Source organism: Meles meles, chromosome 17 (assembly GCF_922984935.1).
Source record: "Meles meles chromosome 17, mMelMel3.1 paternal haplotype, whole genome shotgun sequence".
Lineage (NCBI taxonomy): Eukaryota > Metazoa > Chordata > Mammalia > Carnivora > Mustelidae > Meles > Meles meles.
Window position 1 is genome coordinate 3,256,421 of NC_060082.1, and position 21,362 is coordinate 3,277,782.

General features: G+C 41.9%; 1 protein-coding gene across 2 annotated transcripts in view; it reads left to right on the forward strand.

Moving 5' to 3' along the window:
• LOC123928052 (T-cell surface glycoprotein CD1a-like) overlaps positions 1-21,362 on the forward strand; it is a 73,022-nt gene that overhangs the window by 14,857 nt on the left and 36,803 nt on the right. The window contains exon 4 of one of the 2 annotated variants that reach the window (XM_045983108.1): positions 3,378-3,656. The exons of the other annotated variant lie outside the window; for it this stretch is intronic. Within the exon in view, the coding sequence (XP_045839064.1) occupies positions 3,378-3,656 (279 nt within the window). The remainder of the gene's footprint in view (positions 1-3,377; positions 3,657-21,362) is intronic. 2 annotated transcript variants of the gene reach the window in all.

Below are 21,362 nucleotides of genomic sequence, written 5' to 3' on the forward strand. Positions count from 1 at the left end.
AATTCAAGTCAGACGGAGAGGGTTTTCCTCAGATGTTTCAATGTCTTGTGGTATCGTAATGGCTCCTGGTTCCTCCCCTATGAATAATGGCAGACTGGTGGTTGCTGGTGCTGTTACACAGTCATGGGGGAATCTGGACAAGCGAATAGAGCAACTGTGAAAAAAGAAACCCATGGGCCCAAAATGGTGCCTAGGACTAGGCTAAGTCCCTAAACCTTGCTTTATCCCTAACCTAGCTGCAGTTTTTACTCCCTCTCCCCCTCGAAATGTTCACAGGTCAGTTAGGAATTCTCTGGTCTGCAGCAGGGAGGTGCTCTTTCACACGGGCCACTCCATCCCCCAAGGAGGGGAAGTCATCTGCAAGGTGACTCCCTGCTCTCCCAGTTAAGGAAGATGACCTTCCATGAAATATAACATTTTTGGGGGACGCCTGGGTGGCTCAGTGCGTTAAAGCCTCTGCCTTCGGCTCAGGTCACAATCCCAGGGTCCTGGGATCGAGCCCCGCATCGGGCTCTCTGCTCAGCGGGAGCCTGCTTCCCCCTCTCTCTCTGCCTGCCTCTCTGTCTACTTGTGATCTCTGTCTGTCCAATAAATAAATAAAATCTTTCAAAAAATAATTAAAAAAAAAGAAATATGACTTTTTTTCTTTTGTTAACAGTATCCTTCCTATAAAAATCCCCCATTTTTATCACTTCTAGGAACTCCCCTCTTCTTGTTAGATAGGATGCTGCCCCATTCTTGAATCACTTAATAAAACCAGTTAAATCTTCAAATATACCCAGTTGACTTTGTTTTTTAACACAAACAGTGAGAAGTCAGAGATGTGAATGAGCAGGGGTGGGGGTGAGATAGAGAAAGAAGTAAGTGGTGGGGGGTCACAAGAGCAGTAGAGATGGAGTGACAGCAGGGACCAGGGCTGAGTGTTGGGAGCCATGTGTTTTCACGGGTTACTGTCTGGATGAGAAGGAAAGGCACGAGAGTGGGGGGTGACTTCTCCAGGCTGCACCGGGCTGGTTTTGAAGCAACTGAATTAGGGGAGGGGAAGCAGGATGGAAGCTGGTGACAGGGAGAAGCTGGAAGCCAGAGAGGAGGGTCAGACCAGGAGGGGAACTCAGAGTCTGAGTAGGTGTGCAGGGTTGAGGGAGGAGCACATCTGCGTTGTCGCAGAGACTCAGGGAAGGCTTGTGTGTGGAGAAGGAAGTCAGAAGAGAGGGGCTGTGTGGGGGGTAGGTTTGTTAGAACAACATTCAAAGCCCGACTTTGTAAGAGAAAGAATATCTGCAAATACAATGCTGTTCCTGCAACTTGTGTTGCTGGTGGTTCCCCTCCCAGGTGGTGACAGTGAAGATGGTGAGAACTCTGGCCCTACCCAGTGGGTACACGTGTGTGTGTGTGTGTGTGTGCGTGTTATGTGTGTGTGTAGGTGCATCTCTGTGTGCAAGTCTGTGTATATCATGTGTGTACAGGTGCTTGTCTGTACGTATGTGTCTGTTTTAATATGTGTATGAGTTTGTACATGTGTATGTGTGTGTCTGTTTTTGTGTACTTGTGTACATATGTATGTGTATATTTGCTTGTTAGAGTGTGTAAATTTCTGTTAGCTTGTAGGATTGTGTGTGCATATTTGTGCTCATGTGCATCTGTACTCTTGTGATGTGTGTGTACATGTGTGTATTTGTGTCTCTCTGTATGTGCACTAGTGATGTGGGTTCCCCAGCACACACCTGGGGAGGGACAGTGCCAGCCTGCTTCCTACCTGAGCTTCCCCGACTGCAGGGCTCCGTGCTCCTTCTGAAGGATCCATATGAAGCTCAGGGCTCTGGGGCAGCACATGTCTCCTGAGACAGCTATGACTTCTCTGTCCTCCAGATTTTGGTTCCCAACCCTGACACTTTCTTCTCCATTCTGTCTCCTTCCCAATGCCCTCCTCTTTCAGTCTATCTGTTTTTTTTCCACAGACTTGCAGTTGCCAATCTCTATCCGAATGATCCTGACTTCATCCTTTTACAACCATTCCTGGACACAAAATCAAGGCTCAGCTTGGCTAGATGAACTGCAGACTCATGGCTGGAACAGCAAAACCGGTGCTTTCATTTTCCTGCAGCCTTGGTCCAAGGGCAACTTCAGCAACAAGGAGCTCAAGGAACAGGAAAGGTCCTTGCATATATTCTCCACTGGATTTCCTCCAATATTTCATAACCATGTCAGCCAATGGCAGCTTGAATGTGAGTTCAAGTTCCTACGGGCAGGTGGGATGGAAGTGGCAAGTGTGGTAGGTACCCTTGAGTTCCTTCTTCCTCTGGGAAAGAAATTCCACTGGTTTCCAAAATTCACATCTCCCCTTCATAAAACTGAATTGCACTCACTTGTGCCAGAGGTAGAAGCTAGACCCCGATTCTTGAAATGCTTCACATCCTCTGCTACTTCCCACTCCTCTCAGTGGCCACAGGCTGTGCTCTCCTGTTTCCCGCTACTGTCTCACATGATCACCCCTTTCCTGGCCTCCAACCGGGTACCCTCTGCTCCCTTACTCTGTGACTGACTCCTTGAACTGTACTTTTCTCCCCATTCGATTCCAGCAGCGATGTCTTTCTATGGGTTTCCTATGCCCAATGCTCTTCCTTCACTCTAGATTGTTTTTACACCAGCTCTTCCAGTGAGCCCTTCCTTATTCTCTGCCCACAACCTTTATGTCTTTCCTCCAACATTTATTCCCTCCTCCATCATTTACCTCTTCCTCTGCCTGCAGTGACCACTACTTCCCCTTTGTCTAAGCCTCCCCTCCAGCCAAAGTCTACTCATTCTCTCCAATCTCCCTCTGCCTCTACCATCTTTGGCTTCCACCCATCTCATTTCATCTTTCACTTCCCCTGTCTCCTAACTCACAATTTCTCTTCCCAGATCCCTTTCAGGTACAGGTAGTCAAAGGCTGTGAGCTGAATTTTGGGAAAACATTAGAGTGCTACCTGAGGATTGCTTATCAAGGATTGGATCTTGTGAACTTCCAGAACATGACATGGCGGCCATCTCCAGAGGGAGGAAGTAGGGCTCAAGAGATCTGCAAACTATTCAATCAGTACCATGTGGTTAAAAAATAGTACACTTCGCATCAACAGCATCCTCCCCTGTTTCTTCTTGGGACTTCTTGATGCAGGGAAAGCCTATCTCCAGCGACAAGGTCAGTCCTTTCCCTCCCTCCATAAGTCTCTATTCTGCAATCATATATTTGCAATGTTTCCTTTCAATTCAGGATAAGATGGAGATGTGGAGGAGAGGGGATGGTGGTGACAGATTTCTAGAGGTAGAAAGATGTGTCAGTCTAAAGTGATGCGAAGCTTTACTCTCTCAGTCGGTGATTATCTGTCCTGTGTCTGCAGTGAGACCAGAGGCCTGGCTGTCCACTGGCCCCAGTTCGGGTCCTGGCCGTCTGCTGCTGGTGTGCCACGTCTCTGGCTTCTACCCAAAGCCTGTGTGGATGATGTGGATGCGTGGTGAGCAGGAGCAGCAGGGCACCCAGCAAGGCGACGTCCTGCCCCATGCTGATGGGACGTGGTATCTTCAGATGTCCTTGGGTGTGAAATCCAGGGAGGTGGCTGGTCTGTACTGCCGGGTGAGACACAGCAGTCTAGGAGGCCAGGACATGGTCCTCTACTGGGGTGAGAAAGAGCTGGACCTGGCTGCAAAAGGGTGTGGGGATATTAAGGGAGAGCAGGGGAGTCAGATGAAAAATGGGATTCTAGGGACTCCAGACCACAAAGGACTAAAATACCCACTAATCCAAGAAATGGAATAGTTGAGGGTGAGTGTCCTTCGATGTAGGAGAATGTTGCGGGTTGGCAAAGGGTCCATCTCTCAGGAGGAAAAGGAGAAGAGAGGAGGGAGGACAGTTGGTGAGGCAGAGGGTGGCTGGAGCAAAGAGGACCAGGGAGGTGCATTTCAACCAGGGAAGTGACACCCTCTGTGCCCCAAAACCGCAGAGCAGCCCCACTCCATGGGCTTGGTCTTCCTGGTGGTGATGGTGCCCCTGGTGCTTCTGGCAGGTCTGGCGTTGTGGCTCTGGAGGCACTGGTAAGTCTCTGGAGCCACCTTCCTGCTCTTTCCCAGGTGTGTCCCCACCTTTCAGGTTGTCCTCGGCCCTCCTGCTCCCAGTGACCTTCCTGCCTGTAGTCCTCATGTCCACCGGCTGCAGAGTGACTTCCTCCTCTGTTTCTCCCAGGAAAACTGTGCAGTGTCACCCCTTGGAGTGAGATCCCCACAGCCAAGTCTCTGGGACTTACATAAACCCAGCTCGGTGGTGATGTCCTTGCAACTGTGTGCAACTTTGTCTTTCATTTCTGCTTAATGATCAGTTGACAATATAAACTAAGTATAATTTAGCATTTCTTGTCCTTTTTTAAAATTTTATTTTGTTTTTTCGGTGTCCCAAGATTCATTGTTTATGCACCACACCCAGCTCTCCATGCAATACATGTCCTCCTTAATACCCACCACCAGGCTCACTCAACTCCCCACCCCTCTCCCCTCAAAAACCCTCAGTTTGTGGTCTGTAACCTAAATTTCAAATTTATCTCTGAATGGAATGAAGTTCCAACACCTGTGTGGGTGAACAAGCATGAGATATCACTTCCTCCAGAGAGCCCTCCCTGATTCACAAGTAGAAGTAGTCTCTGCCTGTTGAGAATTTCCACTACCTTTTCCTGAACTTTCATAAAATCTATATCTCATTTCCCACCTCTTGTTACCCTCAGTTCAGTCCCTTTTCTCTTCTAATTCCTAGGATTCTTGAGAACAAATTTCATGTCTTTTTAATATTTGTATCCTTGGATAAGTGTCTCACCTGCATGAAATATGCCTTCAATAAAAATCTGTGTTATATTTATGAAACATTTATGGGTTTTTCATCTTTTACTTCCGGACATGTTTGTAGTAGTTAAGATGTTTGATGCTTTTCTGTTAAAAGTCTTGTCAACTGGCCAAGGGAATTGACAATCCTCTGGATCTTTTCTGATGTCCCTGAGCCCCTGAGGAGAAACACAGTTTTGACTGTGACCATTCCAGTTATTTAACTGCAGAAACCCACTGGAGCAGACCTGTAGCCTGATTCTTGGGGCTGATGGCAGAGGAATGAATGCTCTCTCCAGTCCTGGGTTATAGGGTATGGGGTATAAAGCCTGAAAACAAAAACAACCCATTTTTCAGCACCAGAGAAGCATGCCTGAGAATGAACCCTGCATGCAAGAAGGCAGAGAAATTGTGCACATGAAATTTACCAGGAGGATACATATGAAGCTTTCTCACCACCAGAAAGATAAAGAAAAGGACAGGAAAAGAAACAAGATGGTCCAGATGGAGGAGTTAACATGGTGTAGTAGTGGGTGGACACCAAGCTTGCTTAGACCTTCAAACATAGCTAGATAAATATCAAATCATTCTGAATACCCAAGAAATTGATCTGAAGACTGGAAGAACAAACCACACAGCTAAAGACAGAAAAGAGGCCACATTATGGAGGGTAGGAGATGCGAAGACATGACAACATGACTTAAGGGAGAAATGGTCAGGAGTGCTGTGGAGGGGTGGGAGGCATCACTGAAGACAGGAGAGATAGATAGATAGAGAGAGAGAGAGAGAGAGAGAGAGAGAGAGAGAAGTGTGGAGGGGATTACACAAGGAAAATGCTTCCCCAAAGCCAATTACCCCATTCCCTCTATGCACTTCCCTTCCAGCAACCCTCAAGTTTGTTTCCTATATTTAAGAGTCTCTTGTGGTTTGCCTTCCTCTATAAGATTTCTTATTTTATTTTTCCTTCTCTTCCCTTATGTTCCTTTCTTTTGTTTTTTAAATTCCAACCTGAGTGTAATCATATGGTATTTGATTTTCTCTTATTTCACTTAGCATAATACCCTCTAGTTCCATTCACATCATTGCAAAAAGCAAGATTTCATTCTTTTTGATGGCTGAGTAATATTCCATTGTATATATACCATTGATATACCATTGTATATTGGATACACACACACACACACTATCTCACTTCTTCCTTATCCATTCTTCTGTCTTCTGTTGATGGACATCTGAGCTCTTTCCGTATTTTGGCTATTATGGCCATTGCTGCTATAAACGTTGTGGTGCATGTATCCCTTTGAATCACTATGTTTGTATCCTTTGGATAAATACCTAGTAGTGCAATTGCTGGGTCATAGGATAGCTCTATTTTTAACTTTTTTGAGGAACCTCCATATTGTTTCCCAGAGTGACTATACCAATTTGCATTCTCACCAACAGTGTAAAAGGGTTCCCCTTTCTCCAAATCCTCACCAACATTTGTTGTTTCATGACTTATTAAGTTACTGGTGTGGCCTGGTATCTCATTGTGGTCTTGATTTGTTTTTCATTGATGCTGAGTGATGTTGAGCAGGTTTTCATGTTTCTGTTGGACCTTCATATGTCTTCTTTGGAAAAATGTCTGTTCATGTTTTCCACCCATTTATTGTGAATTGTTTTTTGGGGGTATTGAGTTTGATAAATTCTTTATAGATTTATCTGATAAGGTACTTGCAAAGATCTCTCACAATCTGTAGGTTGCCTTTCAGTTTTGTTGACTGTTTCCATTGCTGTGCAAAAGCTTTTTATCTTGAAGAAGTCCCAATAGTTCATTTTTGCTTTTGTTTTCCTTGTTTTTCGAGATGTGTCTAGAAAGAAGTTGCTGTGGCCAAAGTCAAAGAGGTTGCTGCCTGTGTTTTCCTCCAGGATTTTGATGGGTTCCTGTCTCACATTTAGGTCTTTCATGCATTTTGGGTTTTATTTGTGTATGGTGTAAGTAAGTGGTCCAGTTTCATTCTTCTGCATGTGGCCACCCAATCTTCCCAACACCATTTGTTGAAGGGACTGATTTTCAACAAAGCAGGACAGAATATCCTCATCTTTTAGATCCAACACAATGTCTGAGGTGACCTGTCCTAGGAGGGTATAATGGTTAGTAATTGGATGAATAGGAATGATAGCCTCGTTGATAGCTCCTAGGTCCTGTACCATTCTCTATGAGCCATTGGACTTTTTATTGACAAGATGGGGGCATTTCAAAGCAGATTGCAGGACTGAAAAATTCCTGTCACTAAGAATTTTTGTATGAATGGCTATAGTCCCTGTCCGGCTTCCACATGTAAAGGTACTGGAATTTTCTGGGGGAAGAAATGAAGATGTATCTTTAAGTTGTATCCTTACAGTAATTGTTGATAGGAAATACCCCAGAATGAGGGTATCCCATACCTGAGGGTCATCTATTGAAAAATAGAGACTTTGTCAATTTTTGCCATTCTAACAAATGTTGGAGAAGTTGTGGAGAAAGGGGAACTCTCTTACACTGTTGGTGGGAGTGCAAATTGGTGGACAGTGTGGAGGTTCCTCAAAAAGTTAAAAATAGATTTACCTTATGACCCAGCAATTGTGCTCCATTTATATCTGCTACAAAGATACGGATGTAGTGAAAAGGAGGACCATATGCACCCCACTGTTTGTAGCAGCAATGGCCACAATAGTCAAAATGTGGAAAGAGTCAAGATGCCCTTCCATAAAAAAAATGGATAAAGAAGATGGGTTCCCCATGCATAATGGAATATTACTCAGCCATCAGAAAGGATGAATACCCAACTTTTTCATCAACTTGGATGGGAGTGGAGGGGATTATGCTAAGCGAAATAAGTCAAATAGAGATGGACCCAGAGGAGGGCAGGGAGCTCTATATTGGGCCTGCCTATTGTCTCTCTGCTCTCTTTTAGCACTCAGGGCTACCTCTCAGTTACTGAGGATCTTGAAGGCCATATCCAGAAGTGTGACAACATGGGTTGGGGTCCCTGATACAGCTCCTGAAGCTTTTGTGTGATTATCAAGGGAGGTCTGGCTGATAAAAACATACTGCTTTTATTACCATGCTATCTGGGCCCTCAGGATCTAGGTTGGTGTGCTTTCTCATGGCCTTTGATAGGAATGAAATTATATGGGATTTTCATTTTGGCCATGGGTTATTTCTTCAAGTATTACATAATTTAAAGGTTTTATGACTGCTTTTTGCATACCTTCATTTAGGCAGGTTATCCTGTACTCCTGATTAATTCTACCAGGGTCTCCTTGATAATTCCATCTAGGGTTGGCATTTGGAATTGCCTGTACCTCCACCAGAGCATAGTCATGGGTATGGGTGTGGATCTAATCAGTCTAGTTCTGAGACAAAAATCAGATACAGGTTTTTTTCCTCATGGATGCAGTACATGGTAAACATGATATGAATGTCATGCCTGGTGAGATCAAAAATAATTGTGAGACTTTCGAATTCTTTAGTGAAGTGGAAAGGGTCTTGGCTAAAGGAGCCAAGTTTTCTTTCTATCTGAGACAGATCTGACATTGTAAAGGGAACAGGGACCCTAACTGTCCTGGCATCCTCATTTGCTACCTCACAGGGTCATGACATTTTGTGGGGAAATAGAAGTCAGGTCCTTAGGCTTGTAGTGAGTGCCAGATTGGATACTGAATGGGGAGAAGGGACTTTGGTAAGGAGGTGGCATTGTGGTGGCAGTGGGCACCTAGGGCATTCATAGGATCCAGGGGAGTCTCTGGGTTGTCAGAGGGAGGGGTAAGCGAATGGGATGCCTAAAGGAGGGGTCATCTAATATGTCCACAAGGTCAGATGGACCATGAAACTGAGGAAGACACATTCTACAGTTTTTGCAGAAGCCAGGGTTTTGGGACACTGCCATGAAAGTTTGCACATATGAGACCTCCAATCATTTGGAGGAGTTCTGGCTAAAGTGTCAAGCTGGAAAATAATATTATAAGAGTTCCAGGAAGGGGCCTTTTCTCTTGATCTTGGAGTTTGTACTGAGGTCTGGAATCATTACATAAAAAGATGAGAAGTTGTATTCACAGAACTTAGGGATCAAATTTACTACAGTTTTTAAGAATGCACAAGTATTGGAGAGGTTGTGGAGAAAGGGGAAGCCTCTTACACTGTTGGTGGGAATGCAAGTTGGTGCAGCTACTTTGGAAAACAGTGTGGAGATTCCTTAAGAAATTAAAAATAGAGCTTCCCTATGACTCTGCAATTGCGCTATTGGGCATTTACCCCAAAGATACAGACGTCGTGGAAAGAAGGGCCATCTGTACCCCAATGTTCATAGCTGCAATGGCCATGGTCGCCAAACTGTGGAAAGAACCAAGATGTCCTTCAATGGATGAATGGATAAGGAAGATATGGTCCATATATACTATGGAGTATGATGCCTCCATCAGAAAGGATGAATACCCAACTTTTGTAGCAACATGGACAGAACTGGAAGAGATTATGCTGAGTGAAATAAGTCAAGCAGAGAGAGTCAATTATCATATGGTTTTGCTTACTTGTAGAGTATAAGGAATAACACAGAGGACATGGGGAGATGGAGAGGAGAAGTGATTTGGGGGAAATTGGAGGGGGAGATGAGTTATGAGAGACTGTGGACTCTGAGAAACAAACTGAGGGTTTTGGAGGGGAGTGGGGTGGGGAGTTGGGTGAGCCTGGTGGTGGGTATTATGGAGGCCACATATTGCATGGAGCACTGGGTGTGGTGCATAAACAATGAATTCTGGAACACTGAAAAGAAAGTAAAAAATAAATAAAAATTTAAAAAAAAACTAATGAAGTATTGTGTGGTGACTAACATAACATAATGAAAAAAAAAAAAGATTGAGCATGGTAGAAATACCAATTCAAAATAAATTAAATAGGGGCACCTGGGTGGCTCAGTGGGTTAAAGCCTCTGCCTTCGGCTCAGGTCATGATCTCAGAGTCCTGGGATCGAGCCCTGTATCGGGCTCTCCGTTCAGCGGGGAGCCTGTTTCCCTTCCTCTCTCTCTGCCTGCCTCTCTGCCTACTTGTGATCTCTGTCAAATAAATAAAATCTTAAAAAAATAAATTAAATATTTAACTGTGTATATATTACTACATATGCCCATGCATTGGTGATATATATATTATTCATTCCTTACAATAAAATTTTATTTTATTTTACTTTATTTTTTTAAAGATTTTATTTATTTATTTGACAGACAGAGATCTCAGGTAGGCAGAGAGGCAGACAGAAAGAGGGTAAGGGAAGCAGTCCCCCTGCTGAGCAGAGACCCTGATGCCCGGCTCAATCTCACGACCCTGGGATCATGACCCAAGCCGAAGGCAGAGACTTTAACCCACTGAGCCACCCAGGCGCCCCTACAATAATTTTTTTTTTCACAAACAAGGAAGACATTTTCTTTTATTTTTAGCTTTCATTGTTGCTTTTTATAATGACTACAATTAAATATGTAACAGTATTTATTGTTTTTGCACGACACCCAGTGCTCCATGCAATACGTGCCCTCCCTATTACCCACCACCTGTTTTCCCAACCTCCCACCCCTCGCCCCTTCGAAACCCTCAACTTGTTTTTCAGAGTCCATAGTCTCTCATGGTTCACCTCCCCTTCCAATTTCCCTCAACTCCCTTCTCCTCTCCATCTCCCAATGTCCTCCATGTTATTTGTTATGCTCCACAAATAAGTGAAACCATATGATAATTGACTCTCTCTGCTTGACTTATTTCACTCAGCATAATCTCTTCCAGTCCCGTCAATGTTGATACAAAAGTTGGGTATTCATCCTTTATGATGGAGGCATAACTCCGTAGTTTATAAGGACCACATCTTCCTTATTCATTCATCCACTGAAGGGCATCTTGGTTCTTTCCACAGTTTGGCGACCGAGGCCATTGCTGCTATAAACATTGGAGTACAGATGGCCCTTCTTTTCACTACATCTGTATCTTTGGGGTAAATACCCAATAGTGCAACTGCAGGGTAATGGGGAACCTCTATTTTTAATTTCCAATACGTTCTGAAGAGTGTATTCAAAACAGTACCACAATCCTGGCAATGCATATGCAGTCCTGACATGGGCCACACAACTCCAACATGAGTCCTGTGCTGGGGAGAAAGAAAGGTAGCTACTACAGAACATGGTGACTGAGGCCTCAGAACCTCTTCTACATAAGGCCACTTCTCTCAAGAACAGGAGACATACCTAACATTCCTAACATAGAGAAACAGACACAGAGACTTAGACAAAATGAGGGGACAGGGGAATATGTCACAAGTGAAAGAGAACAGGACAAAAATCACAGCAAGAGTACTAAATGAAAAGGAGAATAGCAATATGCCAGATAGAGAATTAAAAGGAATGGTCATAAAGATACTCACTAGACTTGAGAAAAGAGTAGAGGACCTCAGTGAGACCCTCAACAAAGAGATAGAAAAAATAAAGAAGAACCAACCAGTGATGAATAACTCAATAAATGAAATAAAAAATACACTGATGGAATGAATAGTAGAATAGAGGAATCTGAAGAACAGAACAGTGACTTGGAAGACAGGGCAATAGAAAGTGGTCAAGCTGAATAGGAGATAGAGAGGAAAAAAGAACACAAAATGAATAGACTTAGGAAAGCCAGTGACACCATAAAGCATAAGAATACTTCCTTTATAGATCTTAGGAGAAGAAGTGATAGAAATTATTAAAGAAATAATACCTGAAAGCTTCCCAAATTTGGTAAGCTTGGTAAGAGAAGTCAAGAATCAGGAGACACAGAGAACCCCCAATAAAAAATCAACTCAAGGAGGTCCACACCATAATGCATATTAGTTAAAATGGCCAAAAGTAATGATAAAGGAGAACTTTGACATCCTCAAGAGAAAAGAAGACAGTTACATATAGGGAAACTCATAAAGCCACCAGTTGATTTTTCAGGAGAAACTTTGCAGGCCAGAAGAAAATGGCACGATATATTTGAAGTACTGAAAGGAAAACAAAACAAAACAAAAACAAAACAGTAGCCAAGAATACTCTATCCAGCAAGGTTATCATTTAGAATAGAAGAGACTAAGAGTTTCCCAGGTAAGCAAGTGTTAAAGGAATTCATCAGCACTAACACAGCACTACAAGAAATTTTAAGGGGAACTCTGAATGAAAAGCAAAGACCAAAAGAAAAGAAAGCACAAAAGTAGTAAAAATGAGGATAACTGTAAAGATCAGTCAAGGGACTCACAAAATAAGAGATGTAAAATATTACACCATATACTGAAAACATAGATGGGGTGGGACAGAAGAGTAGTAAGGTTTGTGTTCAAACTTAAATGACCTTAACTTAATATTGACTGTTATATACAAAAGATGTTCTATACAAACTGAATGATAACCAGAAATCAAAAATTAGTAATAGATATGCAAAATAAAGAGAAAGAATCTAAGCATTGCCAAAGATTGCCAACTGTCCATTGGAAAAAAAGAACAAGAGGAGAAAGGAACAAAACTACAAATATAATCATAAAACAAATAACAAAATGGCAATAAGTACAGATCTATTTACATTGAATGTAAATAGATTACATGATCTAGTCAAAAGACAAAGGTGATGGGATGGATAAAAAACGTCAAGATGCATTTACATCCTGCATAAAAGAGACTCACCTCAGAGCTAAAGGGAAATACATGCAGATTCAAAGTGAAGGGGTTGAGAAGCATTTATCAAGCAAATGGATGTGAACTGAAAGCTAAGACAGCAATACTTGTATTGGACAGGAAAGACATTAACAGAAAGACTGTAATAGGAGGCCAAGAAGGACAGTATATAATACTGAGGGGAGCGATCCAACAAGAAGATATAACAATTATAAATACATATGCACCCCAAATGGGAGCACCCAAATACATAAAGAAGCTAGTAACAAACATGAAGGAGGTATCAGTAGTAATTCAGTAATAGTAGGGGACTTTGACACCCTACTTACACCAATGGACAGATCTTTCAAGCAGAAAATTAACAAGGAAACAGTGACCTTGAATGACATATTGAACCAGATGGATCTAAATGGTATATTCAGAACATTCCATCCTAAAATAGCAGAGTACACATAATGACATTTCTATACATTAATAGTGAAGGAAAATAAAGAGAAATTAAGAAAACCAAACCCTTTAAAATCACACCAAGAGTAATGCAATACATAGGAATGCACTTAACCAAAGAGGTAAAAGATTTATCCTCTGAAAACTATAAAACATTGATGGAAAAAAAAGGTGACACAAGGAAATGGAAAGAAATTCCATTTTCGTGGGTTGGAAGAACAAATATTGTTAGCATGTCCACACTACCTTACAAAACAATCTACAGACTTAAAAGAATGCTTATCACAATACCAACAACATTTTTCACACAACAAGAGTAGACCATCCTATAATTTGCAAGGAATCACAAAAGACTCTAAATGGCCAAAACAATCTTAAAAAAACATCTCTGGGGAGATAGATCAGGAGATAAACCAGGGAGGGGAGGCAGCTTACTTAAGGAGGATACTGGAAATTGTTATATGCAGAAGAAAGCAAAATCAGAACTTTTAGAAGTCTGCTATGCTTGGGACATCTCTTGCTTAAATGTATTCAAGTGGTGGGGTGGGGCAGAATCCCAGGTGGGACAATATGATCTCAGGATCCCTGGGGTCACAAAAAGAATGGAGGTGACTGAGGGTGGAAGAGTTCCCAAGCATCAGAGCAGGGAAGCTACAGAAAACGTTGAGTTAAGTGCTGGCTTTCTGCTGGGTGTTGCCATAAACCACAAACTGCTGTATATAGGTAAGATGTTGGAAATAGAATTCAAAACAATGATTATAAAGATACTAGTGGGGCTTAGGAAAAAAAAAGAAGGAAAGCATAGAAGACAGTAGAGAATCCCTTACTATAGAAATAAAAGAACTTAAATCTAATCAGGCTAAAACAAAAAATATTATCACTGAGATGCAGTAAAAAATAAAGTCTCTAACTACTAGGATAAATGAGGCAGAGAATCAGTGATGTAGAAGACAAAATGAGGCAGAATAAGGAATCTTAGAAAAAGTGAAAAACAACTACTGGATCATGAGTGGAGGATTTGAGAAATCATCAATATCACAAAGCCAAATAATATTTGAATAATAGGGATCCTATTGGGGTTTATTTGAACAAATAATACCTGAGAACTTCCCTAATCTAGGGAAGGAAACAGGCACTGAAGTCCGGGAGGCACAGAGAACACACTCAAAATAGGTCAGGGAGAAATGAAGGAGGGGAAGTGGGAGATGAACCATGAGAGACTATGGACTCCAGGAAACAAACAGAGAGTTTTAGAAGGGAGAGGGGTGGGGAGATTGTGAGCCCTGTGATGGGTATTAAGGAGGTCATGGATTGTGTGGCGTACTGGGTGTTATATACAAACAATGAATCATGGAGCACTACATCAAAAACTAATAATGTACTGTATGGTGACTAACATAACACAATAATAAAATAGGTCAACACCTCTACATATATTAGTGAAACCTGCAAATTTCAGAGATAATGACAAAATCCTGAAGGTAGCTCAGGACAAGAGGTCCTTAACCTACCAATATAGAAACAAAAGGCTGGCAGCAGACCTGTCTGCAGAGACCTGGCAGGCCAGAAAGGACTGACATGATATATTCAAGGTGCTGCATGGGAAAAATATGCAGCCAAGAATACTTTATCCAGCAAGACTGTCATTCATAATAGAAGGAGACATAGAGTTTCCCAGACAAACAAAAACTAAAGGATTTAGTGAACACTAAGCCAGCCCTGCAAAAAAAAAAATAAAAAAAATATATATATAAAAGGGGATCTTTGAGCGAGGAGATAGTGCAAAAGTAACAAAAAACTTTTGGGACTTCAAGATAAAAAGCTTCTGCACAGCAAAGGGAACAGACAACAAAACAAAGGGGCAACACATGGAATGAGAGAAGATATTTGCAAATGACATTACAGACAATGGACTGATATCCAGATCTATAAAGAACTCCTCAAACTCAATACCCAAAAAACACATAATCACATCAAAAAATGGACAGGAGAGAGGAGTCAAGATGGCGGGGAAGTAGGAGGAGGCACCATTTCAACCTGTATGCTAAAGTGAGCTGATTACCTACCAAAGAACTCCGACCACCCATGAAATCAGCCTGAGATCAGAATTATACACGTCTGGATCTCTACAGGAGCAGAAGACGCCAGTGGCAGGTAAATCAGACTGGGAACGTCCGACTGATATCGGAAGATAAACAAAACGGGGAGGGAGCCACCAGAGGTGACCGATCGGAAAGTAACATCCCAACACGAGAGTGCTCTGCATCTGGGGACCAGCATTAACTTGGAGTCTGGTTGAAAGCACTCAAAAAACAAACAGCAAAGGATCGCGGAGGGTAATAGTGGGAACCTGGGCAGTTAGGGTCAGGGACCTAAGTCCCCGGACCCAGGACAGCCTCCCCTGGCGTGGAGCCAGAGAGAGTGCGGCGGAGAAATCAGGTCTCCGTCCCTGAGCAGCCAGTGCACCTGAACGCCAGCGCGCCCGAGAACGAGTGGGGTCTGGCTCCCGTGAGGGGCTGGGAGCCTGGCCAGACGGCAATCCTGAAACGCGCGCGTCCCACACCCTCCCTTGGGATAGGTGCTCATAGGCGCTAGCCTGGAGCTCTGGCAGCCGTAAAACCAGACATTCCCAGCCTGGGACAGCGGGAAAATCTCAGTGTGCGAGCTCTGCTCCGAGCCTCTCTGGCGGTCTGGAGCTGCCTAGACAGCCACCGCTGCCCTGGTTTTGGGTACAACGAGGAGCTCCTGCATCCCCAGGGACAGTGACTCAGAACCGACCCTGCCAGCAGCTTTTGCAAAACAGTCTGAGGCTTCTCTCTGAGAGGGAGGTCGGGGTGCTGTTTGCTCTCCTCTAAACCTCCAAAAACCATCAAAAGCTGTCAAGGCGAGAGAAAGCATATGAAAGAACATAAAAACCCCCAGAGAATAAAAGGCTGAAAAAAACAGTTTCCGGAAAAAAAAGAGCTCACCCCCTTGAGGGGAGCAGGAGGACCTAACTCAGGGAACATCATTGTCTGAAAAGCCAAGTGGCAGGCCCCTCCCCCAGAAAACCAACCAGGAAGGAAGAAAAAAAAAAAAAAAGACTACAAGAGAACAATCACCACTACTTCATAAATGCAACTTTTATTTTTAACTCTTTACCAACATTCTGGTTCTTTTTTTTTTTTTTTATACATAAAGATAATTTTTTAACCTATTTACCACCACACCGAGATGTCCAGTACATCAAATTCTTTAATAACCTTCTAACCTGAACTTTTTCATACACCCGTGTTTTTCTTTTGTTTTTCTATTTTTTTAATTCTTTTTTAATTTTAACTTAGTTTAGTCTAGTTTACTCTTTTTTAATTTTTATTTTCTACTATACATATAGAGTTAAACTTCAAGGTAATCCCCTTTCCCCAATCAATGCTACCCTTATAGGCAAACCAGTTTCTAATCCCCCTGTAACTTAGGAAAGCTGAGTCCCTTAACAAAAACATCAAGATACCTTCAGGAAGAATCAAAATAACCTTCCTCACCCACACTGAGAATCTATAACCATTCTCCCAATTTTTCCTTCTGTCAGTGTTTCTGTGAATTTGTGTTTGTCCTGATAATATATAAACCTTATACTTGGGGTTCTTTCTGATGAGGTTCTTCCCTTTTTTTTTTGCTTATATATACATTTTTTTTTCTCTTGTCATATACTTTTATCACTCTTTTTGTCTGTCTGTTTTTGTTTGTATACTCCACAAATCTTACCTTGTGGCCCATTTGGGCTGAGCCTTCTCTTTTATCTTCCCTTTTTTTCCTATCTCTCTCTCTCTTTTTTTTTCCTTTTTTCTTTCCCCTTTTTTTTCTTTCTTCTTCTCTATTTCTTTTTCTTCTCGTTTTTCTCTCATTTGGGTGGGGAATCCTGATTGCACAGAAGCGTTCCAGGGTGCACATTGACTGCACCACAATCGATAAGTCCAGCTGCATCTGTTTAGTCATCTCTTACCAAAATGACTAGGAGGAGGAATACCCAACAGAAGAAAAATACAGAGGATGGACCTTCTGCAACAGAGCTAATGGCTATTGACATAGACAATATGTCAGAAAAGGAATTCAGACTAACAATTATCCAGGCAATAGCTAGGTTGGAGAAAGCCATGGATGACCAAACAGAATTGATTAGGGCAGAACTGAAAGCCACCAGAGATGATGTTCACAATGTTAGGGCAGAACTGAAAGCCACCAGGGATGATGTTCAAAATGCTCTCAATGAGTTCCAATCCAATCTAAATTCTCTAAAAGCTAGGGTAACTGAGACAGAAGATAGAATTAGTGATCTGGAGGACAAACAGATAGAGAGAAAGGATCAGGGGGAAGCCTGGAACAAACAGCTCAGAAGCCACGAAAACAGAATCAGGGAAATAAACGATGCCATGAAACGTTCCAACATCAGAATTATTGGAATCCCTGAAGGGGAAGAAAAAGAAAGAAGTCTAGAAGATATAGTGGAAGAAGTTGTCTATGAAAATTTTCCCAATCTCACGAATGGAAACAACGTTCATGTACTAGAGGCAGAAAGATTTCCTCCCAAGATTTTAGATTCTCGAAAGTCCTCACGGCACCTTATCGTTAGAATGGGGAATTTTGTTTCAAGAGAGACCCTCTTAAAAGCAGCTAGGACAAAGAAGCTTCTTACATACAGAGGAAAGCCCATTAGAATAACGTCAGACCTTTCCACAGAGACCTGGCAAGCCAGGAAGGGCTGGCAAAATATATTCAGAGTACTAAATGAGAAGAACATGCAACCAAGAATACTCTATCCAGCAAGACTGACATTTAAAATGGATGGAGAGATAAAGAGTTTCCAAGACCGGCAAGGCTTAAAAGACTATGCAACCACCAAGCCGACACTGCAGGAAATATTAAGGGGGGTCCTATAAGAGAGGAAAAATCTAAGAATATCATTGAACAGAAATACAGAAACAATCTATAGACAGAAAGACTTCAAAGGCAACACGATGTCAATAAAAACCTATCTCTCAATAATCACTCTCAATGTGAATGGCCTAAATGCGCCCATAAAACGACACAGGGTTGCAGATTGGATAAAACGACAGGACCCATCCATATGTTGTCTACAAGAGACCCATTTTGAACCTAAGGATACACCCAGACTGAAAGTGAAGGGATGGAGAAGCATCTTTCATGCCAATGGGCCTCAAAAGAAGGCCGGAGTAGTGATTCTCATATCAGATAAATTAGATTTTTAACTAAAGACTGTAGTCAGAGATACAGAAGGACACTACATAATTCTTAAAGGGACTATCCGCCAAGACGATCTAACAATTGTGAATATCTATGCCCCCAATATGGGAGCACCCAATTACATAAGAAAACTATTAATCAAGATAAAGAGTCATATTGATACGAATACAATAATAGTAGGAGATCTTAATACGCCTCTCTCAGAAATAGACAGATCATCGAAGCAGAAAATTAATAAAGAAATAAGAGCATTGAATGAAACATTGGACCAGATGGACCTCATCGACGTATACAGAACATTCCACCCTAAAACAACAGAATACTCATTCTTCTCAAGTGCACATGGAACCTTCTCCAGAATAGACCACATACTGGGTCACAAAGCAGGACTCAACCGATACCAAAAGACTGACATTATTCCCTGCATATTCTCTGATCACAATGCTTTGAAACTGGAGCTCAATCACAAGGAAAAGTTCAGAAGGAACTCAAACACCTGGAAGCTAAAGACCACCTTGCTTAAGAATGCTTAGATCAACCAGGAGATCAAGGATGAACTTAAACAATTCATGGAAACCAATGAGAATGAAGACACCTCGGTCCAAAACCTATGGGATACAGCAAAGGCGGTTCTAAGGGGGAAATACATAGCCATCCAAGCCTCCCTCAAAAACATTGAAAAATCCAGAATACACCAGCTGTCTCTACACCTTAAAGAACTGGAGAATCAACAACAAATCAAACCAACTCCACATGCAAGAAGGGAAATAATCAAGATTAGAGCAGAGATCAATGAGGTAGAAATGAGAGATACAGTAGAACGTATCAATGAAACTAGAAGCTGGTTTTTTGAAAGAATCAATAAGATCGATAAACCATTGGCCACACTAATCCAAAAGAAAAGAGAGAAAGCCCAAATTAATAAAATTATGAATGAAAAGGGAGAGATCACAACTAACACCAAGGAAATAGAAACAATCATCAGAAATTATTACCAACAGTTATATGACAATAAGCTAAGCAACCTAGATGAAATGGATGCATTCCTGGAAAGCTACAAACTCCCAAAATTGAACCAGGAAGAAATTGACAACCTGAATAGACCGATATCTAGCAATGAGATTGAAGCAGTGATCAAAAACCTCCCAAAAAACAAGAGCCCAGGACCTGACGGATTCCCTGGGGAATTCTACCAAACTTTCAAAGAAGAAATAACACCAATTCTCCTGAAGCTGTTCCAAAAAATTGAAGCAGAAGGAAAACTTCCAGACTCTTTTTATGAAGCCAGCATTACCCTGATCCCCAAACCAGGCAAAGACCCTACCAAAAAGGAGAATTTCAGACCAATATCACTGATGAATATGGATGCAAAGATTCTCAACAAGATCCTAGCAAACAGGATCCAGCAGCACATTAAAAAGATTCTCCACCATGACCAGGTGGGATTCATCCCTGGGTTGCAAGGTTGGTTCAACATTCGCAAATCAATCAGTGTGATAGAACACATCAATAAGAGAAGAGAGAAGAACCACATGGTCCTCTCAATTGATGCAGAAAAAGCATTTGACAAAATCCAGCATCTGTTCCTGATGAAAACGCTTCAAAGTATAGGGATAGAGGGAACATTCCTGAACTTCATAAAATCTATCTATGAAAGACCCACAGCAAATATCATCTTCAATGGGAAAAAGCTTGCAGCCTTCCCGTTGAGATCAGGAACACGACAAGGATGCCCACTCTCACCACTCTTGTTCAACATAGTATTAGAAGTTCTAGCAACGGCAATCAGACAACAAAGAGAAATAAAAGGTATCCAAATTGGCAAGGAAGAAGTCAAACTCTCTCTCTTCGCAGATGACATGATTCTTTATATGGAAAACCCCAAAGACTCCACCCCCAAACTACTAGAACTCATACAGCAATTCAGTAACGTGGCAGGATACAAAGTCAATGTACAGAAATCAGTGGCTTTCTTATACACTGACAATGAAAATACAGAAAGGCAAATTAGAGAATCAATTCCATTTACTATAGCACCAAGAACCATAAGATACCTGGGAATAAACCTAACCAAAGAAGTAAAGGACCTGTACTCGAGGAACTACAGAACACTCATGAAAGAAATTGAAGAAGACACAAAAAGATGGAAGACTGTTCCATGCTCTTGGATTGGAAGAATAAACATTGTTAAAATGTCTATACTGCCTAGAGCAATCTATACTTTTAATGCCATTCCGATCAAAATTCCACCAGTATTTTTCAAAGAGCTGGAGCAAATAATCCTAAAATTTGTATGGAGCCAGAAGAGACCCCGAATTGCTAAGGAAATGTTGAAAAACAAAAACAAAACTGGCGGCATCACGTTACCCGATTTCAAGCTTTACTCCAACCTGTGATCACCAAGACAGCGTGGTACTGGCATAAAAACAGACACATAGACCAGTGGAACAGAGTGGAGAGCCCAGATATGGACCCTCAACTCTATGGTCAAATAATCTTCGACAAAACAGGAAAAAATATTCAATGGAAAAAAGACAGTCTCTTCAATCAATGGTGCTGGGAAAACTGGACAGCGATATGTAGAAGAATGAAACTCGACCATTCTCTTACACCATACACAAAGATAAACTCGAAATGGATAAAAGACCTCAATGTGAGACAGGAATCTATCAGAATCCTAGAGGAGAACAAAGGGAGTAACCTCTTCGATATCAGCCACAGCAACTTCTTTCAAGATATGTCTCCAAAGGCCAAGGAAACAAAAGCAAAAATGAACTTTTGGGACTTCATCAAGATCAAAAGCTTCTGCACAGCAAAGGAAACAGTCAACAAAACAAAGAGGCAACCCACGGAATGGGAGAAGATATTTGCAAATGACAGTACAGACAAAAGGTTGATATCCAGGGTCTATAAAGAACTTCTCAAACTCAACACACACAAAACAGATAATCATATCAAAAAATGGGCAGAAGATATGAACAGACACTTCTCCAATGAAGACATACAAATGGCTATCAGACACATGAAAAAATGTTCATCATCACTAGCCATCAGGGAGATTCAAATTAAAACCACATTGAGATACCACCTGACACCAGTTAGAATGGCCAAAATTAGCAAGACAGGAAACAACGTGTGTTGGAGAGGATGTGGAG